Genomic DNA, 25,872 nt, shown 5'->3' on the forward strand with positions numbered 1-25,872 from the left:
TCAATACTTTGTTATATACCCTTTGTTGGCAATGACACAGGTCAAATGTTTTCTGTATGTCTTCACAAGGTTTTCATATACTGTTGCTGGTATTTTGGCCCATTCCTCCATGCAGATCTCCTCTAGAGCAGTGATGTTTTGGGGCTGTCGCTGGGCAACACGGACTTTCAACTCCCTCCAAAGATTTTCTATGGGGTTGAGATCTGGAGACTGGCTAGGCCACTCAAGGACCTTGAAATGCTTCTTACGAAGCCACTCCTTCGTTGCCCGGGCGGTGTGTTTGGGATCATTGTCATGCTGAAAGACCCAGCCACGTTTCATCTTCAATGCCCTTGCTGATGGAAGGAGGTTTTCACTCAAAATCTCACGATACATGGCCCCATTCATTCTTTCCTTTACACGAATCAGTCGTCCTGGTCCTTTGCAGAAAAACAGCCCCAAAGCATGATGTTTCCACCCCCATGCTTCACAGTAGGTATGGTGTTCTTTGGATGCAACTCAGCATTCTTTGTCCTCCAAACACGACGAGTTGAGTTTTTACCAAAAAGTTCTATTTTGGTTTCATATGACATTCTCCCAATCCTCTTCTGGATCATCCAAATGCACTCTAGCAAACTTCAGACGGGCCTGGACATGTACTGGCTTAAGCAGGGGGACACGTCTGGCACTGCATGATTTGAGTCCCTGGCGGCGTAGTGTGTTACTGATGGTAGGCATTGTTACTTTGGTCCCAGCTCTCTGCAGGTCATTCACTAGGTCCCCCCGTGTGGTTCTGGGATTTTTGCTCACCGTTCTTGTGATCATTTTGACCCCACGGGGTGAGATCTTGCGTGGAGCCCCAGATCGAGGGAGATTATCAGTGGTCTTGTATGTCTTCCATTTCCTAATATTTGCTCCCACAGTTGATTTCTTCAAACCAAGCTGCTTACCTATTGCAGATTCAGTCTTCCCAGCCTGGTGCAGGTCTACAATTTTGTTTCTGGTGTCCTTTGACAGCTCTTTGGTCTTGGCCATAGTGGAGTTTGGAGTGTGACTGTTTGAGGTTGTGGACAGGTGTCTTTTATACTGATAACAAGTTCAAACAGGTGCCATTAATACAGGTAACGAGTGGAGGACAGAAGAGCCTCGTAAAGAAGAAGTTACAGGTCTGTGAGAGCCAGAAATCTTGCTTGTTTGTAGGTGACCAAATACTTATTTTCCACCATAATTTGCAAATAAATTCATAAAAAATCCTACAATGTGATTTTCTGGAATTTGTTTTCTCAATTTGTCTGTCATAGTTGACGTGTACCTATGATGAAAATGACAGGCCTCTCTCATCTTTTTAAGTGGGAGAACTTGCACAATTGGTGGCTGACTAAATACTTTTTTTCCCCACTGTATGTCATGGGGCATTTGGCAGAGTTATCAGAAAGCACAGCATTGATTGTACTGCTATGCAGACGATACAGAACTCTACATTTCTGTGTCTCTAGAGGATTTTAGCTCCACAAAAAAATTAATAGACTGTATTAGTGATTTAAATACTTAAATACTTCCTCCAGCTAAATCAAGACAAGACCGAGGTACTTATTGTTGGAGCCAAAGCACAGAGAGAGAATCTAGCCGCACATTTTAAATAAAGATGAAACACCAGGTAAAATACAACTGAATGCATTCAACTGAAATGTGTCTTCCACATTTAACTCAACCTCTCTCAATCAGAGAGGTGCGGGGGGCTGCCTTAATTGACGTCCACATCACCGGAGCCCAGGGAGCAGTTGTTGTTGGGGGTTAACTGCCTTGCTCAAGGCTGGAGGAAATAATAAAAGATGTCTCATCTGATCCTACAGCACTGTACTGTATTGTCAGTCATTTGGGCATCAATTCAGTCAAAGAGGATTATATTATCTCACACACTAATACAGTGCCTGCCCCTGCATGCCCTCTGGATAGGGTTACACACTTCTGTTAATTTCCCCCAAATTCCTGGTTAGAGGATTCACACATTTCTTGCTTATTCCATCCTGATTCTGGGAATATTCCAACCAGGATTTCTGGAAAGTGACCAACATTTTTGGGTTTAGGCCGGGTAACTGTAAAGCACGTTGTTCCTGCTGATGTAAAAACAGCCAAATAAAATAAATGTCATTGATTTGATTATTTATCTGTGTGTCTAGGTGTTTTCCCTGGACAAGACCGATGCCTTCCAGGACTTCTACAGCCCCTACAAGGCTGACATCAAGCGCAACATGTTGGAGCGTTGTGCTGAGCAGATCGCCACTCTCTGCAACACCCTGAAGGAATACCCTGGCATCAGATACCGAGGGTGAGAGAGAGAGCTACAGCAATATCAATTACTGCTGCTGTTTCATGTATACTGGCTTCTGTAGTGGTGGCTGGTGGTTCGTTTGAGTCCCAGACAGACCAGTGTGGAATGTATAGGCTATGTCTCAATCCAAAGGCAGCTACCTACCTCCAAAGGTAGCATCCTTGTGGATTGAGACATAGCCTATACATTCTCCTCTGAGAGGATTTTTAGAAGGAGTCAGTCTTCTGTATGTCTGATGGAAAGCTAACAGCCTGTGTGTTGTCTACTCTGTTGTCTTGACTCAGGGAGTACAAAGACTGTGCCACTCTGGCTCAGCTCCTGCAGGACAAGCTGGACGGCTACAAGGCAGACGACCCAACCATGGGAGAGGTGAGACAGGAGTGCAGCCAACCAACAAGCCACACTGATTTAACTGACATAACACACACTGTAAACGGATTACTGTGAATCTGACAGTATCTTACAGGCAGCTCAGTGGCAAGTACAATTCTGTACTTCATATTACAGTACACCTACTGTAATGTAAATACTGTATCAAAGCAAGTACGATAGGTCAGCCACCCGCTGCTTTTACCCTTTCGCGGGCACGGTGTGTTTTGTCCTTTAGGTTACACTGAAACACGTCATTATGTCAAACCAATGTATCGCACACGCACAGGCAAAATAATGGAATAGTCTATTGTAGATTGTTATGACGTTTTGGAGGTTATGAAACTGCAATAGTACAGTCGAATCATAATGTAAACCTCTTTGTCCAGCCTTTTGTCTCTCTGTCCCTGTCAGCTAATATGGCCCCCTCTTTCTCTCCGCCCTGCCTAGGGTCCGGACAAGTCTCGCTCCCAGCTCCTGATTCTGGACCGAGGCTTTGACCCGGTCTCTCCCATCCTCCACGAGCTCACCCTCCAAGCCATGGGCTATGACCTGCTGGGCATCGAGAACGACGTCTACAAGTAAACACACACACATTCACTGGCACAACCTGGCACAGCAATGGGTTCATAGCACACTGGCACAGCCTGGCACAGCAATGGGTTCATAGCATACAACACACTGGGCCTCGCACCACAGAATTACAGAGAACATACAGTACCAGTCAAAAGTTTGGACACACCTACTCATTCAAGTATTTTTCTTTATTTTTACAATTTTCTACATTGTAGAATAATAGTGAAGACATGAAAACTATGAAATAACACATATGGAATCATGTAGTAACCCAAAAAATATATATATTTTAGATTTTAGATTCTTCAAATAGCCACCCTTTGCCTTGATGACAGCTTTGCACACTCTTGGCATTCTCTCAACCAGCTTCACCTGGAATGCTTTTCCAACAGTCTTGAAGGAGTTCCCACATATGCTGAGCACTTGTTGGCTGCTTTTCCTTCACTCTGCAGTCTGACTCATCCCAAACCATCTCAATTGGGTTGAGGTCGGGGGATTGTGGAGGCCAGGTCATTTGATGCAGCACTCCATCACTCTCCTTCTTGGTAAAATAGCCCTTACACAGCCTGGAGATGTGTCTTACAAAGACACAGCGGTTGGAACCAAAAATCTCCAATTTGGATTCCAGACCAAAGGACAAATTTCAACCGGTCTAATGTCCATTGCTCGTGTTTCTTGGCTCAAGAAGGTCTCTTCTTCTTATTGGTGTCCTTTAGTAGTGGTTTCTTTGCAGCAATCCGACCATGAAAGCCTGATTCACACAGTCCCCTCTGACCAGTTGATGTTGAAATGTGTATGTTACTTGAACTCTGTTAAGCATTTATTTGGGCTGCAATTTCTGAGGAGCAGTTAACTCTAATGAACTTATCCTCTGCAGCAGACTTAACTATGGGTCTTCCTTTCCTGTGGCGGTCCTCATGAGAGCCAGTTTCATCATAGCACTTGATGGTTTTTGCGACTGCACTTGAAGAAACGTTCAACGTTTTTGAAATGTTCCGTATTGACTGACCTTCATGTCTTAAAGTAATGATGGACTGTCGTTTCTCTTTGCTTATTTGAGCTGTTCTTGCCATAATATGGACTTGGTATTTTACCAAATAGGGCTATCTTCTGTATACCCCCCCTACCTTGTCACAACACAACTGATTGGCTCAAACGCATTAAGAAGGAAAGAAATTCCACAAATTAACTTTTAAGAAGGCACACCTGTTAATTGAAATGCATTCCAGGTGACTACCTCATGAAGCTGGTTGAGAGAATGCCAAGAGTGTGCAAAGCTCTCATCAAGGCAAAGGGGGATTTGTTTAACACTTTTTTGGTTATAACATGATTCCATATGTGTTATTTCATAGTTTTGATGTCTTCACTATTATTCTACAATGTAAAAAATAGTAAAAATAAAGAAAAACCCTTGAATGAGTAGGTGTGTCCAAACCTTTGACTGGTAGTGTATAGGATCTCTAACCCTATGTGAATTATAAGATCTCTATCCCTATGTGAATTAATGATAGGATCTCTATCCCTATGTGAATTATATAATCTCTATCCCTGGCACAGTCTAGCAATAGGTCCATCTCTCGTTTTGTTTGGATAGGAATTGTCATCTTGTCCTGTAGCTTCGTATTTGGTTCTAAATCAACATTTGAGCATATCTGTCTTTGCTGTTATGAGCTGTTATGTTGTACATCTCTCTGTGTATGACTCTGTTCCCTGTTTCTCTCTCTCTCATCTCTCGCTTTCATCTCTCGCTCTCTCATCACTTGCTCTCTAATCTCTCGCTCTCGCTGTCAGGTATGACACCAGTGGGATGGGGGAGGTCAAGGAGAAGGCAGTGTTGCTGGATGAGGATGATGATCTGTGGATGAGTCTCAGACACAAGCACATTGCAGAAGTCACCACGTAAGTCTTTACAAAAAGGATGCTCCCTTGGTTCTCACACACATACAGTTGAAGTCGGAAGTTTACATACACATTAGCCAAATACATTTAAACTCAGTTTTTCACAATTCCTGACATTTAATCCTAGTAAGAATTCCCTGTCTTAGGTCAGTTACGATCACCACTTTATTTTAAGAATTTGAAATGTCAGAATAATAGTAGAGAGAATGATTTATTTCAGCTTTTATTTCGTTCATAACATTCCCAGTAGGTCAGAAGTTTACATACACTCAATTAGTATTTGGTAGCATTGCCTTTAAATTGTTTAACTTGGGTCAAACGTTTCGGGTAGCCTTCCACAAGCTTCCCACAATAAGTTGGGTGAATTTTGGCCCCAGAGCTGGTCTAACTGAGTCAGGTTTGTAGGCCTCATTGCTCGCACACACTTTTTCAGTTTTGCCCACACATTTTCTATAGGATTGAGGTCAGGGCTTTGTGATGGCCACTCCAATACCTTGACTTTGTTGTCCTGAAGCCATTTTGCCACAACTTTGGAAGTATGCTTGGGGTCATTGTCCATTTGGAAGACCCATTTGCGACCAAGCTTTAACATCCTGACTGATGTCTTGAGATTTTGCTTCAATATGTCCAGATATTTTTCCTTCCTCATGATGCCATCTATTTTGTGAAGTGCACCAGTCCCTCCTGCAGCAAATCACCCCACAGCATGATGCTGCCACCCCCGTGCTTCACGGTTGGGATGGTGTTCTTCTGCTTGCAACTACCCCCTTTTTCCTCCAAACATAACAATGGTCATTATGGGCAAACAGTTCTATTTTGTTTCATCAGACGAGAGGCAAAGAGGCACTGAGTTTGAAGGTAGGCCTTGAAATACATCCAAAGGTACACCTTCAATTGACTCAAATTATTTCAATTAACCTATCAGAAGCTTCGAAAGCCATGACATCATTTTCTGGAATTTTCAAAGCTGTTTAAAGGCACCGTCAACTTAGTGTATGTAAACTTCTGACCCACTGGAATTGTGATACAGTGAATTATAAGTGAAATAATCTGTCTGTAAACAATTGTTGGAAAAATGACTTGTGTCATGCACAAAGTAGATGTCCTAACCGACTTGCCAAAACTATAGTTTGTTAACAAGAAATTTGTGGAGTGGTTGAAAAACGAGGTTTAATGAATCCAACCTAAGTGTATGTAAACTTCCGACTTCAACTGTACATGCACAGACACATGGACGCCCTGCTGCCCTGTATAGGGATTTTATTTATTTCTCTCTCTCCATCTCTCTATCCCTCTCACACGTTCAAACAGGGCTGTGACCCGCTCCCTCAAAGAATTCTCAGCCACCAAAAAGATGAACACTGGAGAGAAGGTACATGCAACTCAGTCTGTATTAGTCCTACCTACCTACTGCATTATTGAACTGAGATGTGTCCTTCGTAACCCTCTGTACTGTATTGACTGCTGGATGTGTCTAACAGTGAGGTGCTCTTCTGGGTTTGCTACAGACCACAATGAAAGACTTGTCTCAGATGCTGAAGAAGATGCCACAGTATCAGAAAGAGCTAAGCAAGGTAAGCATGATGAGTCATATGATACTGTATGGATGTCCTATCACAGAAATAATACACCCAACATGCTCAGACAGACAACTGGTCCCCCAGGCAGTTATGAAATATAACACGTAGAAGACCTTCACTATGGACTATTAAGACTATGAATGTGTGACACCAAATGGGAGAAAATGGAGAGACTACCTTGACGTTGTACAATAAGAAAATAAATGCTTGTTTTCTTTTTTCGTTGCAAAGCGATTTTGCTACGGTGTACACTAATGAATCCACCCCTCCCTGTGTTTCAGTACTCTACCCACCTCCACTTGGCTGAAGACTGTATGAACCGCTACCAGGGCACGGTGGACAAGCTGTGTCGTGTTGAGCAGGTAACAGAATAACCAGGGAGCCCAGGGAATTGGAGTACATTTGGGTAAAATGTTTGTGATCTGTTTGTACTATTGCCAACTCCATTGCTGTCATTGTCAAGCCAAACAACCAGTGACAGGGAGTTGGCATGATATCACAAATAGACTAGCACTAGCACTATTAAAATGGGTACCCTGAGTGTACAAAACATTAAGAACACCTTCCTAATATTGAGTTGCACCCACTTTTGCCCTCAGAACATGGTCACTACAAGGTGTCGAAAGCGTTCCATAGGGATGCTGGCCCATGTTGACTCCAATGCTTCCCACAGTTGTGTCAAGTTGGCTGGATGTCCTTTGGATGGTGGACCATTCTTAGATATAGCTTTTTGTATTATTATTATATAATTTTCCTTGTTTCAGGTCAACATGAAACAAGGTAACGTAAAACATAACATAACCAACAAACACCAAAACAAAACAAAAACATACAAAAACAATAAGAATTATACATTCCATTTTAGTTCTCTGCTCTGAATTTTTCATTACTTTATTTAAAAAACGTATCATTAATTTCATTAACATTATTATTATTTATTCATTTTACTGTCACGAAATGTGTGGCTGTAGTGTGTAAAATACCCCTAACAAAGTATAGAGGCCTATACGACAACATAATTATTTTATACAAGATAGTGACCAGGGTCCAGTTGACCCATAGATTCATATAATTTGTATATTGACACTTCTTAGGGTATCTGTAAGATTAGGGGGAAGATAGCAAAAAGGGGTCCCATATTGTATAGAAATCTCCTTCCTTGTTCCTAATTATAAACTGGGTGGTTCGTGCCCTGAATGCTGATTGGCTGACAGCCTTGGTATATCCGGACGTATACCACGGGTAAGACAAAACATTTATTTGTACTGTTCTAATTACATTGGTAACCAGTTTATAAGTGCTATAGTTAAGCAATAAGGAACTAGGAGATGTGGTATATGGCCAATATACCACGGCTAAGGGATGTATCCAGGCATTCCAGGCATAAGAACAGTCCTTAGCCGTGGTATATTGGCCATATACCACATCTCCTCGTGCCTTATTGCTTAACTATAGCACTCATTTTCTCCAGTGTTAACACTTTAAAGATCTCACTATACCACTGATTTATTGTTGGTGGCTGGTCTTTTATCCAGTTAAGGAGAAAGCATTTGCGGGCCACAAAGAGTAATATTTTTAAGAAGATTGAGCTGTGCTAAGGTAAGTGAGGGCCTGTTCCCAATGACACCCAGTACAAATAGCCAAGGGTCCATTCTTATAGGACATACAACACTCCTTCCATAGCCTCCAACTGCTCTTGAACGCTAGTAAAACTAAATGCATGCTCTTCAATCGAACGCTGCTTGCACCCGCCTGCCCGACTAGAATCACTACTCTCGGCGGGTCTGACTTAGAATATGTGGACAACTACAAATACCTAGGTGTCTGGTTAGACCATAAACACTCCTTCCAGACTCACATTAAGCATCTCCAATCCAAAGTTAAATCTAGAATCGGCTTCCTATTTCATTTACATTTACATTTTAGTCATTTAGCAGACGCTCTTATCCAGAGCGACTTACAGGAGCAATTAGGGTTAAGTGCCTTGCTCAAGGGCACATCGACAGATTTTTCACCTAGTCGGCTCGGGGATTAGAACCAGCGACCTTTCGGTTACTGGCACAACGCTCTTCACAGCCTCCTTCACTCATGCTGCCAAACATGCCCTCGTAAAACTGACTATCCTACCGATCCTTGACTTCAGCGATGTCATTTACAAAATAGCCTCCAACACTCTACTCAGCAAATTGGATGTAGTCTATCACAGTGCCATCCGTTTTGTCATCAAAGCCCCATATACTACCCACCATTGTGACCTGTACGCTCTCGTTGGCTGGCCCTCACTACATATTCGTCGCCAAACCCACTGGCTCCAGGTCATCTATAAATCACTGCTAGGCAAATCCCCGCCTTATCTTAGCTCATTGGTCACCATAGCAACACCCACATGTAGTATGCGCTCCAGCAGGTATATCTCACTGGTCATCCCCAAAGCCAACACCTCCTTTGGCCGCCATTCCTTCCAGTTCTCTGCTGCCAATGACTGGAACGAACTGCAACAATCTCTGAAGCTGGAGACTCTTATCTCCCTCACTAACTTTAAGCATCAGTTGTCAGAGCAGCTTACCGATCACTGCACCTGTACACAGCCCATCAGTAATTAGCCCACCCAACTACCTCATCCCCATATTGTTATTTATTTTGCTCATTTGCACATCATCTCTTGCACATCTATCAGTCCAGTGTTAATACTAAATTGTAATTATTTTGCACTATGGCCTATTTATTGCCTTACATCCATAACTTACTACATTTGCACACACTGTATATAGATTTTCTATTGTGTAATTGACTGTATGTTTTGTTTATCCCATATGTAACTCTGTTGTTGTTGTTTTTATCGCACTGCTTTGCTTTATCTTGGCCAGGTCCCAATTGTAAATGAGAAAATGAGAACTTGTTCTCAACTGGCTTACCTGGTTAAATAAAGGTGAAAAAGAAAATAAAATAAAAATATGAACATGCCTTCCAGCTCCGTTTTGTAGTTAATAGGCAAGTCCAAAACAGATGGCCATGAGTGCCTTTTTCCTTCTTACACTTACTACAGGTATCAGATAATTCTGCTTTCATTATATTCCATATAATGGAGAGCCTATGGATCTTTGCATAATCTTATATTGCATCTCTTGCACCTTGTTGCAGGTGAACAGTTGTCTTGCTTCGAGCATAGTCTTTGTCCAATTTTGAATTTCTTGGCCTCTTCCCTGCTCCGTTTCCCATAACCGAATCAGAGCACTTGAGTTACTTTCAACATTAGAATGTATAGCAGCATAAATTGAAGAGATAAAGTGTTTAGGTCTTTCAGCTTTCAACAGGAGATTGTCCACTGGGGTTCGTATTGGGTTCTGTGGGGGAGCACCATCTTGGATTCAATCAAATGTCTTACTTGCAGATACCCAAAGAATTGTCTGTGTGGTACAGCACATTTTTGTTGGATTTGCTGAAACGATAGCAACGTGTCACCATCAAAGATACCTGATTTTGACCTCATACCTTTCTGGTACCAGAGGTGGAAAATGCTATCAGAGACGCCAGGGGGAAAGGCCTTGTTATTAATAAGGGGAGTCAGAGCAGAAAAGTAATCCTTTCTCCCAATATGTTTGCAAATATCTCTCCAGATCTTAAAGGTACTGTTAAGAATCGGGTTATGTTTCACTTCTGTGCTGACTGTTTATATCACCAGTCATAACACTGATGAATGAGTATGGAGATGTGAAGCAGTAGTTATTACTGACCCAATTAGAGCAATGTTCATCTCTGAAACATTCTGCAATTATGCGAGCATGACATGCCCAGTTATAAAATAGCAAATTAGGTAGTGCTAGGTCTCCTAAATGATATGGTAGCTGCAGTTTACAAATGTTCAACCTTGGTCTTTTTCAGTGCCATATAATGTCTGAGAGGTATTTATTGAGTTCATTAAAAGTATTTTTCGTTATATATAATGGAACCATCTGGAGAGGATATAAAAGTCTGGGGAAAACATTAATTTTAATCAGATTAATTCTACCCAACCATGATAATGGCAAGTCCATCCACCTATCTACAGTGAGGGAAAAAAAGTATTTGATCCCCTGCTGATTTTGTACATTTGCCCACTGACAAAGAAGTGATCAGTCTATAATTTCAATGGTAGGTTTATTTGAACAGTGAGAGACAGAATAACAATAAAAAAATCCAGAAAAATGCATGTCAGAATTGTTAGAAATTGATTTGCATTTTAATGAGGGAAATAAGTATTTGACCCCCTCTCAATCAGAAAGATGTCTGGCTCCCAGGTGTCTTTTATACAGGTAATGAGCTGAGATTAGGAGCACACTCTTAAAGGGAGTGCTCCTAATCTCAGTTTGTTACCTGTATAAAAGACACCTGTCCACAGAAGCAATCAATCAATCAGATTCCAAACTCTCCACCATGGCCAAGACCAAGGAGGTCTCCAAGGATGTCAGGGACAAGATTGCAGACCTACACAAGGCTGGAATGGGCTACAAGACCATCGCCAAGCAGCTTGGTGAGAAGGTGACAACAGTTGGTATCATTATTCACAAATGGAAGAAACACAAAATAACTGTCAATCTCCCTCGGCCTGGGGCTCCATGCAAGATCTCACCTCGTGGAGTTGCAATGATCATGAGAACGGTGAGGAATCAGCCCAGAACTACACGGGAGGATCTTGTCAATGATCTCAAGGCAGCTGGGACCATAGTCACCAAGAAAATAATTGGTAACACACTACGCTGTGAAGGACTGAAATCCTGCAGCCCCCCGCAAGGTCCCCCTGCTCAAGAAAGCACATATACAGGGCCATCTGAAGTTTGCCAATGAACATCTGAATGATACAGAGGAGAACTGGGTGAAAGTGTTGTGGTCAGATGAGACCAAAATCGAGCTCTTTGGCATCAACTCAACTCGCCGTGTTTGGAGGAAGAGGAATGCTGCCTATGACCCCAAGAACACCATCCCTACCGTTAAACATGGAGGTGGAAACATTATGCTTTGGGGGTGTTTTTCTGCTAAGGAGACAGGACAGCTTCACCGCATCAAAGGGACGATGGATGGGGCCATTTACCGTCAAATCTTGGGTGAGAACCTCCTTAAAAAGCTATGAGATATTGACCGTATCTGGAAATATATATAACCTGGTCTAGGCCATCATCTCCTATGAGCATCTTCCATTGTGTTCATTAGTCTCAAATAAATGTTTAGATTTTACCATTAGCTACCCTGGTACCGTCTACCTTCCTAGAGAAGTAGATATCAATGCAATTAAAACGGCATTCAATAGTGCATTCAGTCAGCAACACCATTAGCTAACAAGTAATTGACTAGCCTATTTAATTAATTAATAAATGATAGCCTAATAATACTAATGATAAAGTAATAATAATAACAAACTTCCCTTAATTAAACAAGCTCATAGTTTAATAAGAACAAAAGAAGGAAGAGGAATTCGTTCATGAAGCTGGCTTCTTAATCGAATATCAGGGCAAATCCCATTCTGCTTCATATTATATACAACAAAATCAAACAGAACCACCTCTCAATATTTTAATCCCAGTCTGAGAGCCAGGGCGAGGCTATAGTGGCTCATTAATCTTTCAATCTTGATTATTCGGGCCATATTATGATGGTCGTCCGACCCGCTCGAGTCATTTTCCCCCACTGAGCTCTCAGCTCCAACATAAAAAACATAAGCCTAATAAATTGAATCATTCATGGGGAGGAAAAAGAGAGGTGTCTTAGGAATCTTTATCCTGAGAGCGGACAGGCACCCAGACACCACATCAATGTGAAAATCTAAACAGATTAGACCCATACAATCGGCAACAGTTGACCGTAGGTGCGCTCGACCCCACCCGCCTCGAGCCACCGGTCGGCCGAGGCCCCTGCCCTTGGCCAAAGGGTTTTTCCAAAATAATAATAAAATTTTTTAAAAACTATTATAAATAAATCAGGTCTATGATGAGTCATATATTATTTTCATCAACACAAAGAATGTATATGCAGTTAGCCTATATTGTCCTGTTTGAATGACATGACGCATGTGACCAGAGTGCAATATTCACCGTTAGGCTACCTCGCCAATAATTAATATCCAGTTGAAATACGTAGTCGTGCAGCATACTTAAGAGGGAACTAAACAAGAAACTAAATAATTCCTTCACGTCATTACATCATGAGTCATGACTGCTATTTCCTTTAGTCTTTAGTGAGTTCATCGTGCAGGTGTTGGACCATTCTTGATACACACGGGAAACTGTTGAGCGTGGAAAAACCCAGCAGCGTTGCAGTTCTTGACACACTCAAAACGGTGCGCCTGGCACCTGCTACTATACCCCGTTCAAAGGCACTTAAATCTTTTGTCTTGCCCATTCACCCTCTGAATGGCACACATACACAATCCATGTCTAAATTGTCTCAAGGCTTAAAAATCCTTCTTTAACCTGTCTCCTTCCCTTCATCTACACTGATTGAAGTGGATTTAAAAGGGATCATAGCTTTCACCTGGATTCACCTGGTCAGTCCATGTCATGGAAAGAGCAATGTTTTGGACACTCAGTGCATATCTGTTAGATCTCTAACCCTCTAACCCACCCCGTGCCCCTCCAACTGTCTTGCACTACCCCAGGACCTAGCGATGGGTACAGATGCAGAGGGGGAGAAGATCAAGGACCCCATGAGGGCCATCGTACCCATCCTGCTGGATAAAGACGTCACCGTCTTCGACAAGATCCGCATCATCCTGCTATACATCTTCATGAAGAATGGTGAGAGAGAAATCTATTTTCTGTGTCTGTATTTTACTATGTACATAGCTCCACTTCTCCGTTACCATTACAATTCTGATTCTGTTGTGTGGGTGTGTGCATGTTTCTGCATGTCTGTGCATGTTTTCATGCGTGCGTGTGTGTTTTTCGGTGTATGCGTCCATGTCTGTGTTTGTGCATGTGTGCGTGTCAGGTGTTTCGGAGGAGAATCTGTGTAAGCTCCTCCAGCATGCTAACATCCCTCCTGAGGACAGTGACATAATCGCCAACATGGCCCATATGGGCATGCCCATCATCACGGAGGTGAGATCCTATAGTAACATAGTAAAACCAGGACATATATTCATTAGGCACTGAACAGAAGAAAACGGACTGTAACAGGGAGGGACTACTAGCTAACTTGTCCAACAAGCAACGCTTGTTTTCGTTTTCTGTTGCAAAATGTTTTGCTACAGTGTGCTCTAATGAATATGACCCAGGAACCCTTGTGGAACCATCTCACAACTCTCTCACACACTTTAACGTGGATTGGGGATCCATTTTTGGGATAGTGGCATAAATATGATATCCGCAGTGTATATATGCTATCTGTGTCCAACTGAAAAATATTTCAGTGCATCAATCATCTACTGTACTTTCTAGGGGAACCCGACCCGCAAAGTGAAAAAGACTGACCGGAAGGAGCGAGTGAGTGAGCAGACCTACCAGCTCTCCCGATGGACCCCTCTCATCAAGGACATCATGGAGGCAAGTCCAGTCTGCTGTTGTAGACTGTTATATACTTGATTTGATTAGCGAGTAGGGTCTATCATACATTAATTTAGTGTGGGTTAAGACTGGCATAAAAAAAATGGTCTCTCCCTTCTAGGGTTCAGACAGGGTATGGACATGAGGCTAGGGTTAGGGTTAGGGTTGAGCCGGGGTATGGTTAGTCCACTGACCCAATTTTGTATCTCTACAGGATGCCATTGAGGACAAACTGGATCCAAAGCAGTACCCCTACATCACCCAACGCACAGCATCCACCCACAGCAGCGCTCCATCAAGGTATACAGATAAACCCTATTAATTTTACATCACCTCTGTGCTCTGTCACTTCTGAGTTTCCAATGACTTACTGACATTTTTCATTTTAGGTCCTAGTGGAGGTAGGAACAATACTTTGGTTTGATAGTTTGTATACTGAACAAAAATATAAACGCAACATGTCTAAAGTGTTGGTCCAATGTTTCATGAGCTGAAATAAAAGATCCCAGAAATGTTCCATACGCACAAAAAGTGTATTTCTCTAAAATGTTGTGCACAAATTTGTTTACATCCCTGTTAGTGAGCATGTCTCCTTTGCCAAGATAATCTATCCATCTGACAGGTCTGGCATATCAAGAAGCTGATTAAACAGCAGGATCATTACACAGGTGCACCTTGTGCTGGGGACAATAAAAGACCTCTCTAAAATGTGCAGTTTTGTCACACAACACAATTCCACAGATGTCTCAAGTTTTAAGGGAGCGTGCAATTGGCATGCTAACTGCAGGAATGTCCACCAGAGCTGTTGCAAAATAATTGAATGTTAATTTCTCTACCATAAGCCGCCTCTAACGTCGTTTTAGAGAATTTGGCAGTACGTCCAACTGGCCTCACAACTGCAGACGTGCATGGCATCGTGTGAGCGAGCGGTTTACTGATGTCAACGTTATGAACAGAGTGCCCCATGGTGGCGGTGGGGTTATCGTATGGGCAGGCATAAGCTACAACAAACAACGAACACAATTGCATTTTATCAATGGCAATTTGAATGTACAGAAGAACCGTGACGAGATCCTGAGGCCCATTGTCATGCCATTCATCCACCGCCATCACCTCATGTTTCAGCATGATAATGCACAGCCCCATGTTGGAAGGATCTGTACACAATTCGTGGAACCTGAAAATGTCCCAGTTCTTCCATGGCCTGCATACTCACCAGACATGTCACCCATTGAGCATGTTTGGGATGCTCTGGATCGACGTGTACGACAGCATATTCCACTTCCTGCCAATATCCAGTAACTTCGCACAGCCATTGAAGAGGAGTGGGACAACATTCCACAGGCCAAAATCAACAACCTGATGAACTCTATGCGAAGGAGATGTTGCGCTTCATGAGGCAAATGGTGGTCACACCAGATACTGACTGGTTTTCTGATCCATGCCACTACTTAGGTATCTGTGACCAACAGATACAGTTGAAGTCGGAAGTTTACACACACCTTAGCCAAATACATTTAAACTCAGTTTTTCACAATTCCTGACATTTAATCCTAGTAAATATTCACTGTCTTAGGTCAGTTAGGATCACCACTTTATTTTAAGAATGTGAAATGTCAGAATAATAGTAGATAGAATGATTTATTTCAGCTTTTATTTCGTTCATCACATTCCCAGTGGGTCAGAAGTTTACATACACTCAAATAGTATTTGGTAGCATTGCCTTTAAATTGTTTAACTTAGGTCAAACGTTTCGGGTAGCCTTCCACAAGCTTCCCACAATAAGTTGAGTGAATTTTGGCCCATTCCTCTTGACAGAGCTGGTGTAACTGAGTCAGGTTTGTAGGCCTCCTTGCTCGCACACACTTTTTCAGTTCTGCCCACACATCTTCTATAGGATTGAGGTCAGGGCTTTGTGATGGCCACTCCAATACCTTGACTTTGTTGTCCTTAAGCCATTTTGCCACAACTTTGGAAGTATGCTTGGGGTCATTGTCCGTTTGGAAGACCCATTTGCGACCAAGCTTTAACTTCCTGACTGATGTCTTGAGATGTTGCTTCAATATATCCACATAATTTTCCTTCCTCATGATGCCATCTATTTTGTGAAGTGCACCAGTCCCTCCTCCAGCAAAGCACCCCCACAGTATGATGCTGCCAACCCCCTGCTTCTCGGTTGGGATGGTGCTTGCAAGCCCCCCATTTTTCCTCCAAACATAACGATGGTCATAATAGCCAAACAGTTCTATTTTTGTTTCATCAGACCAGAGTACATTTCTCCAAAAAGTATGATCGTTGTCCCCATGTGCAGTTGCAAACCGTAGTCAAGGCTTTTTATGGCGGTTTTGGAGCAGTGGCTTCTTCCTTGCTGAGCGGCCTTTTAGGTTATGTCGATATACAGTAGAACTCGTTTTACTGTGGATATAGATACTTTTGTACCTGTTTCCTCCAGCATCTTCACAAGGTCCTTTGCTGTTGTTCTGGGATTGATTTACACTTTTCGCACCAAAGTACGTTCATCTCTAGGAGACAGAACGCGTCTCCTTATATGACGGCTGCGTGGTCCCATGGTGTTTATACTTGCGTACTTTGTTTGTACAGATGAACATGGTACCTGGCTGATTTCTTTTGATTTTCCCATGATGTCAAGCAAAGAGGCACTGAGTTTGAAGGTTGGCCTTGAAATACATCCACAGGTACACCTCCAATTTACTGAAATGATGTCAGTTAGCCTAGCAGAAGCTTCTAAAGCCATGACATAATTTTCTGGAATTCTCCAAGCTGTTTAAAGGCACAGTGAACTTAGTGTATGTAAACTTCTGACCCACTGGAATTGTGATACAGTGAATTATTGTCACGATCGTCTAAGGAAGCGGACCAAGGCGCAGCGTGTTTAGCGAACATGTTGACTTTATTTAATTAAAGCAACCACGAAAACAACAACATAAATGACGATAGTGAAGTCCACAGTGACAATGACTGACTAGGAACAAAAACCCACAACCACAAGGTGAAAACACACAGTTTAAATATGGCTCCCAATCAGAGATAACGAGCCGACAGCTGACACTCGTTACCTCCGATTGGGAGTCATTGACCAAACAAGACACTACAACCAAAACACAACAAAACGAACACACCCTGGCTCAACAAACAAAGTCCCGGAGCCAGAGCGTGACAGTACCCCCCCCTAAAGGCGCGGACTGCGACCGCGCCTCAAAAACCCCAAACAGGGGAGGGCTGGGTGGGTGTTGCTCCTCGGAGGCGGCTCCGGCTCCGGGCTTGACCACCACCCCTCTTCAATCCCCCCGTAGTGCCCCCAGTCCGATCTGACCCAGCTTGCTGGATCAGGACCTCCGACGCGCACCCCTGGCTTGGCGCGTGAGGTAGGAATGGACCAGAACTGGCAGACGATACGCACCCTTTGCCTGGTGCGTGGAGCCGGAACAGGCCTCACCAGGCTGAAGACTCGCATCCCTGGCTTGGTGCGAGTAGCAGGAATGGGCTGGATCAGACTGACGGCTCGCACCCTTGGCTTGGTGCGAGTAGCAGGGACGAGCTGAACCAGGCTGACGACTCGCACCCTTGGCTTGGTGCGAGTAGCAGGAACGGGCTGGACCAGGCCGACGACTCGTACCCCTGGCTTGGTGCGAGTAGCAGGAACGGGCTGGACCAGGCTGACGACTCGCACCCTTGGCTTGGTGCGAGTGGCAGGAACAGGCCGGCCCGGGCTGGCGACGCGCACCGTAGGTTTGGTGCGAGTGGCAGGAACAGGCCGGGTCGGGCTGGCGACGCGCACCGTAGACTTGGTGCGGGTGGCCGGAACAGGCCGGACCGGGCTGGCGACGCGCACCGTAGGTTTGGTGCGAGTGGCAGGAACAGGCCGGGTCGGGCTGGTGACGCGCACCGTACACTTGGTGCGGGTGGCAGGAACAGGCCGGGTCGGGCTGGCGACGCGCACCGTAGACTTGGTGCGGGTGGCAGGAACAGGCCGGACCGGGCTGGCGACGCGCACCGTAGGTTTGGTGCGAGTGGCAGGAACAGGCCGGGTCGGGCTGGCGACGCGCACCATACACTTGGTGCGGGTGGCAGGAACAGGTCGGGCTGGGCTGGCCACGCACACCGTAGGTTTCGTACGTGGAGCAGGAACAGGCCGGGTCGGGCTGGCGACGCGCACCGTAGGCTTGATGCGAGAAGCAGGAACAGGCCGGGCTGGGCTGGCGACGTACACCGTAGGCTTAGTACGTGGAGCAGGAACCGGCCGGGCTGGACTGGCGACGCACACCGTAGGCTTGGTGCGTGGAGTAGGAACAGGCCGGTCCGTACTGGGAACACACACCACTGGCCTTAACCGGGGATCAGGAACGGGCCGGACCGGACTGGTAACACACCTCAGTCTCTCACGCCGTGCCTCAACTGCTTCCCTCCCTCTACTCGCCAATGGCTCCCGTAATCCGGTAGCCTTCTCTCCACGTCTCTCTGTGGCAGCCTCCTGCTGCCCAGCCGCCCAAGCCATGTGCCCCCCCCAAAAAACTTTTTGGGGTTGCCTCTCGTCCTTCCGACGATGACCCTGCTGACGCCGTTGCTCCTCTCTCGCCAGGGCCTTGATCTTCCCCCAAGGTCCCTTGCCCCCGAGCATGTCCTCCCAGGACCACGATTTGCCCACCTGGGCCATCGCCAGCCTCTCGATCTCCTTACCAGGCGCCTCCTCCCATGTCCAGTCTCTTTGCTCCTGGACACGCTGCTTGGTCCTTTTGTGGTGGGTTTTTCTGTCACGATCGTCTAAGGAAGCGGACCAAGGCGCAGCGTGTTTAGCGAACATGTTGACTTTATTTAATTAAAGCAACCACGAAAACAACAACATAAATGACGATAGTGAAGTCCACAGTGACAATGACTGACTAGGAACAAAAACCCACAACCACAAGGTGAAAACACACAGTTTAAATATGGCTCCCAATCAGAGATAACGAGCCGACAGCTGACACTCGTTACCTCCGATTGGGAGTCATTGACCAAACAAGACACTACAACCAAAACACAACAAAACGAACACACCCTGGCTCAACAAACAAAGTCCCGGAGCCAGAGCGTGACAATTATAAGTGAAATAATCTGTCTGTAAACAATTGTTGGAAAAATGACTTGTGTCATGCACAAAGTAGATGTCCTAACCGACTTGCCAAAACTATAGTTTGTTAACAAGAAATGTGTGGAGTGGTTGAAAAACAAGTTTTAATGACTCCAACCTAAGTGTATGTAAAGTTCCGACTTCAACTGTACATATCTGTATTCCCAGTCATTTGAAATCCATAGATGAAGGCCTAATTTATTTATTTAAATTGACTGATTTTCTCATATGAACTGTAACTCAGTAAAATATTTGAAATTGTTGCATGCTGCGTTTTATATCTATATTTTGTAGTAAATCTATAGACGCTCTACAAACTATTGAAAGATTATCCTAACATGTCAACAGGATGTCTTTTGACGTTCAGCAAGAAAGTGTCTGTAGTCCATCCACAGATGTTCAACAAACTGTCAATAGACTATTATCAACATCTCATCAGCTTTTCTTTAGCCTTTCAGTAGCATCTCAACAGTATGTCTCATCATAGATGGACTATCCAAATAAATTACTTGAATATCTTCCCCTCTCATTGCAGTGCCCGGTACGGTAACTGGCACAAGAACAAGGGCCCCACAGAGATGAAGACAGGTCCCAGAGTCATCATCTTCATCATCGGAGGCATGACCTTCAGCGAGATGCGCTGTGTCTATGAGGTCACACAAGCCAATGGCAAATGGGAGGCCATCATTGGTGAGTTGGCAGCATGCGTAGGGTTACATGTGTTACCCTTTTGTGTTCTGTTTTTCTTTAACATGGGAATATAAGCGGAGAATAAATACATAGGCCTAGGCAATATCAATGGGCTGGATGCACCAGTTGGATGTATGCCTGATCATCAAATAAAATACAATTGTATTTGTCACATGCTTTGTAAACCACAGGTGTAGATTAACAGTGAAATGCTTACTTATGGGTCCTTTTCCAACGATGCAGAGTGAAAGATAAAACATAAAAAATAAATAAAAATAGTGACAGGAATAAATACACAGTGAATAACGAATAACAATAGCAAGTTAAAATAACATGGCTATATACAGGGAGTACCAGTACCGAGTCGATGTGCAGAGGTACGAGGTAATTGAGGTAGCTATGTACATATAGGTAGGGGTAAAGTGACTAGGCAACAGGATAGATAATAGACAGTAGCAGCAGCGTGTTCGGTGAGTGTGTGTGAGTGTCAGTGTGGTGTCAGTATGCATGTGTGCGCATGTTGTGTGTGTGTGTGCTGGGGTGTCAGTGTAAGTATGTGTGAGTGTATGTGAATAGAGTCAGTGCAAGAGAGTTAGTGCAAAAAAGGGTCAAAGGAGGTAGTCCGGGTAGCCATGTGATTAGCTATTTAGCATTCTTGTTTAGCAGTCTTATGGCTTCGGGGTAGAAGCTGTTCAGGATCCTGTTGGTTCCAGACTTGGTGCACTGGTACTGCTTGCCGTGTGGTAGCAGAGAGAACAGTCTATGGAAGGTGTTCAGTCCCAGGGTTCTGAGCTTGGTGATGAGCTTGGAGGTGTTGAATGCTGAGCTGTAGTCAATGAGCAGCATTCTTACATAGGTATTCCTTTTGTCCAGGTGGGTGAGGGCAGCGTGGAGTGCAATAGAGATTGCATCATCTGTGGATCTGTTGGGGCGGTATGCGAATTGGGTGTCTGGGATGGTGTCTGGAATGGTGGTGTTGATGTGAGCCATGACCAGCCTATCAAAGCATTTCATGGCTATAGATGTGAGTGCTACGGGGCGATAGTCATTTAGACAGGTTACCTTGGTGTTCTTGGGCACGGGGACTATGGTGGTCTGTTTGAAACAAGTTGGTATTACAGACTGGGTCAGGGATAGTTTGAAAATGCCAGTGAAGACACTTGCCAGCTGGTCAGTGCATGCTCTGAGTACGTGTCCTGGTATTCCGTCTGGCCATGCGACCTTGCGAATGTTAACATGTTAACCTTACTCACATTGACTACGGAGAGCGAAATAACACTGTTGTCTGGAACAGCTGGTGCTCTCATGCATGGTTCAGTGTTGCTTGCCTTCGAATCGAGCATAGAAGCTCATCTGGTAGGCTCGCGTCACTGGGCAGCTCACGGCTGGGTTTCCCTTTGTAATCCGTGACAGTTTGCAAGCCCTGCCACATGCGTCGAGTGTCAGAGCCGGAGTAGTAGGATTTGATCTTAGTCCTGTACTGAAGCTTTGCCTGTTTGATGGTTCGTCGGAGGTCATAGCAGGATTAGTGTCCCGCTCCTTGAAAGCGTCAGCTCTAGCCTTTAACTCAGTGCGGATGTTGCCTGTATCCCTGGTTTCTGGTTGGGGTACCCACTGTCACTATTAATGAAGCCGGTAAACTCCTCCATGTTATCGGATGAATCCCATATTCCAGTCTGTGCTAGCGAAACAGTCCTGTAGCTTAGCATACGCTTCATCGTACCACTTCCGTATTGAGCGTGACACTGGTACTTCCTGTTTGAGTTTTTGCTTGTAAGCAGGAAGAAGGTGGTGGTTATGGTCTGATTTGCCAAAGGGAGGGCGTGGGAGGTAGCCTAGCTAACGTTAGCCACCTACCTAATGTTAGCATTAGCCACCTAGCTATCTTGAATAATTCTATCTATACTTAGGAACTGTGGAAATCATTAGAATATACAGTTGAAATCCTATAGTGCTGTTCCGCTGTGTCTGACTCGGCTGTTGCTGCTGCTGCTACTGGGTGGAATCTGCTTAGTTTGTTAGTGGGCTCAGATCAGATGGTGTTTCTGAGAATGTATCAGATAGAGGATGTGTGTGTTGTGAGTGCATGGAATGGATACCACCAGGGGCAGGGACAGGGACACAGTTATTCTAGGAAGGTACTGAATTACATTGATCTACAGATCAGTTATCTATTACAGGCCAAGTCTAGGTCAAGTTAAATGACTTACCTGCATCTTAAATGGCAGCCTATTCCCTATATAGTGCATTACTTTAGGGTGCCATTTAGGACAGAAAAAGAAGCTCAATTCATGTTATCTGGAGAACATCCTTTCACACATGTTAACTCCTTTTACATTCATATTTTCTTTTGCCACTAACATTTTTCTTTCAGGGGACCTTACCATTTTATATCAGATAAAGTGCGATGACTCGATCTCCACTCGGAAGACAATGGAGACCTTACACAAAAACAGAGAATGAGATTAGGGTGCAATGTGAAAACCTTTGTCCCTCCTTAGGTTCCACCCACACACTCACTCCCACCAAATACCTAAAGGAGCTGCAGCACCCTGACTTCCTGGACCCCAACGCTGCTCCTGAAGAACCAGAACCTACCCCTGCAGAATGAGAACATACGCTGAGAAGTTAAGATAGTTGTTGTGATGTGAACCCACCTTCTCTGATCTCCCTCAGTCTCACCCCACCTCCCGTCCTCAGGCCCTGGGCCCGCTTTTCCGATTGCGATGGAACTTAGGCTTTCGAGTGTTTTAAAGATGCATCGTTCCTACAATTCCTACAATGCAACATGCATTTCCAAAAACACTACGCAGAAAGAACATTCACTAAGTGCGTCGTTGTGGCATGTGTTGATACTGATAGGATCAAAAGAAAGGCACAGCTGCTCTCGGATCAGCTTTCTCCATTCAAATCTTACCTTAACATTATCATTATTCCACAATACTGGTGACGGATCAGGTCCAAGAGAGATATTATCAACTTATGGCTGCAAATATTGAGGCGGCTTATTCTAATACTTACCCTGTAGCCTAATAATGCACTAAATCACAGATTTGGCACATCAATGCGCACATGTTGTTACACATCATTAAATATTTTAAAGCAAAAAACACAGACAGTGTAGACTTCAGTTAGCAAAATAGAACTCAATCGACTAAACATTAAATTAATTTCAATATGGTTGAAATACTGTATATGCAGAGGCCTATGTAGCCTAGAGGCCTTTTTTTTATACAGTCATCTCGGTTTTCGGTTATCCTTCACTTGTTTGTAACAATTGCAAAGACATTGCCAACTTTGTATTTGTAGTCAACTTCATTCCGAAGTTATGGGGGTCATAGAGAGACAGATAAACAGCTTGATTCTATGTTTAGCGGAGATCTTCTGTGTATAAAGTGACGCGGAAGGGCAAAAAAATATCTAACGATGCACTTAGCTTGTTCTGAGGCAGTCGGTAAATAACGAGCGTTTTCAAGTGCAACTTTAGTAACAATGGTTTTGGGAAACCGCTTGGAGATTTAACGATGCTCCTACGAAGATTCTAACGATGAACTTAATATGCTTTCGGGAAACCGTGCCAAGGGCTCTAAGTCCCCTGTTGTGCATCCCAAATGGCACCCTGTTTCCATTACAGTGCACTACTTTTGACCAGGGCCCATAGGGACGCAAACTCTGATTCCACTGTTTATGAGCTACCCCGTTGTTTCTCAGGGTTCAGTGGATTGGTTGTTCTCATTCCTTGTGTGTACTTGGTCGGTGATGCTGTCGTCTATTCTGTTTATCTTGTGTGTGGTCTCTGTATCTGTCCTTCCGAGATCTGTTCTTGTGGTGTGCTGTATGTAGACAGTTGTCAAGAGCTCCTTTTTCTGTATTTACAATCCACAAGGCAATATGTCTGTACTGTATTTAGCAATGTAATATTTATTGCACAGATGTTTTTTAAATTAAGCCTTTTTACCCCTGTATGTTTTTGTCGTTTGGCTGAAAATTACATGGTTTAGAGAAGCAGCAGCTATTGTCATTTCCTGCGTTGCTGCCCGTGCATATCATGTTGACTGGCAGAGAAATGTTATATTTCCCTGAATATGATACTCTTTCCTGGACTAAAAGCTGAACCCCCATGTCTTTATATGGGATTTCTGCTGTCTGTGTATTTCTCTCAATGTCATTCCAATTTGGAACTGTACTGTACTATAATTAACAGACGAGTCCAGTTCAAACTGAGAAGATATGTGTAGGCCTATGTTCAAGTTCTCTCTCTCTCTCGCTCTCTGCTGCAGGATCAACCAATATCTTCACCCCAACACGCCTTCTTCAAACCCTCAAAGAGATGGATAAGCAAGAAGATGTTTGAGCTGAACAGCTAAGAGCCCCCTGGCTGTAGTTGTCCCTCTCCTAACCTCCAAACTCCCCCATCTGGCATACATGAATAGTAAGGATCCAAGACATAACAAACCCTTCTACTCTATACATAACAGGACAGAAGAAAACAAATGGCAGCATCTAACATATCCAAGTCATGTATTCAGATATCATGTTTCAATCGAATTAAATAAGATCCTTCAAAACCAGAGCACCAAGAACCACATAATGTTTGAACTACTGTACATACACCCTGATTTGATTGGATGGAAGAGTAGAGATTGAGTTTGCGCTGGATAACTGTTGATACTATGAGCAGTGGATGTACACTGCCATCTCAGGATGCTGTTGTTGCACTTCCTTAAAAAGGAAGCCAATCAGGAGATTAGATTAGTGTAGGTGGAAATTGAGGAATGATTTTGGCTGGTGATTGGTGTAGAGTGCTCATCATATTTCAGATAGTCAGGAATATAAAGGCACCAACTGTGATGATAGTGGGATGGGATCTATGTATAACATTCCCCCCTCAAAAAGATTGATAAGATTCCTGTGTTTCTAAGACTGTCTGTTTTTAGTATCATGTAACTTTTGTCTCATTGCTTGTAAACATTCCAGGAACATTGAGCAAAAATACCTATTTATTTTCAGTATTTGGAAAAATAATTTTAGAATTTGGAAACATCACCACCGTTTTAAAATAAGAGACATCTTCCGTCTCATGCAATCAGTAGTTAGTAGAAGATATGCCATGCTGTATCAATGTTTTGATGGTGATTATCCTAACTTTGGAAATGCCAACGTGAAGCCGCTCTGTACTAGTGGTCATTTAGCTGTAGTAAACAGTACTGTAGTTGGACAGCGATCAAGCATTGGAAAGTTCTTCCTCTATTAGTTTAGTTGTCTGCCTCTGTTCATTAACATTATGTCACTATATTGATTTGATTTGTTATTTCCTCTCCCTGTAGTAGTTAAAGTCATTTTCCAGTGCAGTGTTGACATTGTCATGATGCAAACTCATTTGTTGTCATTGTTGCTGTTGTTGTATAGTGATTTGTTAGCTTTCTATTAGAGTGATCTATTATTTATTAAAGATATATTAATTTCTGTAATACCTGTATAACTTATCAGAATTTGATGCTTGGAAGTGATTTATCACAAACAGTACCCTTTCTGCAAATATCATGTACTAAAGCTCCAATAAAGGCTTCAAATAAAAGTTGATCTTGTACTGTTACATTACTAAATGACTATTGAAATATGTATAGTGCATTCGGAAAGTATTCAGACCCCTTGACTTTTTCCAAATTTTGTTACGTTACAGCCTTATTCTAAAATTGATTAAATTGTTTGTTTTTTTCCTCATCAATCTATACACAATACCCCATAATGACAAAGCTAAAAGTTTTTTGTGTGTGTGCAAATTTATAAAAAATAAAAAGC

General features: G+C 43.6%; 1 protein-coding gene across 1 annotated transcript in view; it reads left to right on the forward strand.

The window, feature by feature from the left end:
* LOC311141422 (syntaxin-binding protein 1-like) overlaps window positions 1-25,640 on the forward strand; it is a 40,621-nt gene extending 14,981 nt beyond the window's left edge. Inside the window, exons 7-19 of the mRNA XM_084176748.1 lie at window positions 2,160-2,308; window positions 2,596-2,680; window positions 3,131-3,261; window positions 5,048-5,155; window positions 6,467-6,527; window positions 6,664-6,729; window positions 7,017-7,097; window positions 13,364-13,502; window positions 13,696-13,805; window positions 14,145-14,249; window positions 14,464-14,549; window positions 19,916-20,070; window positions 24,351-25,640. Of these exons, the coding sequence (XP_084032874.1) occupies window positions 2,160-2,308; window positions 2,596-2,680; window positions 3,131-3,261; window positions 5,048-5,155; window positions 6,467-6,527; window positions 6,664-6,729; window positions 7,017-7,097; window positions 13,364-13,502; window positions 13,696-13,805; window positions 14,145-14,249; window positions 14,464-14,549; window positions 19,916-20,070; window positions 24,351-24,424 (1,350 nt within the window). The 3' untranslated portion in view covers window positions 24,425-25,640. The remainder of the gene's footprint in view (window positions 1-2,159; window positions 2,309-2,595; window positions 2,681-3,130; window positions 3,262-5,047; window positions 5,156-6,466; window positions 6,528-6,663; window positions 6,730-7,016; window positions 7,098-13,363; window positions 13,503-13,695; window positions 13,806-14,144; window positions 14,250-14,463; window positions 14,550-19,915; window positions 20,071-24,350) is intronic.
* Window positions 25,641-25,872: the final 232 nt, after the last annotated feature.

Source organism: Coregonus lavaretus (assembly GCF_964263955.1).
Source record: "Coregonus lavaretus genome assembly, chromosome: 14".
NCBI lineage: Eukaryota > Metazoa > Chordata > Actinopteri > Salmoniformes > Salmonidae > Coregonus > Coregonus lavaretus.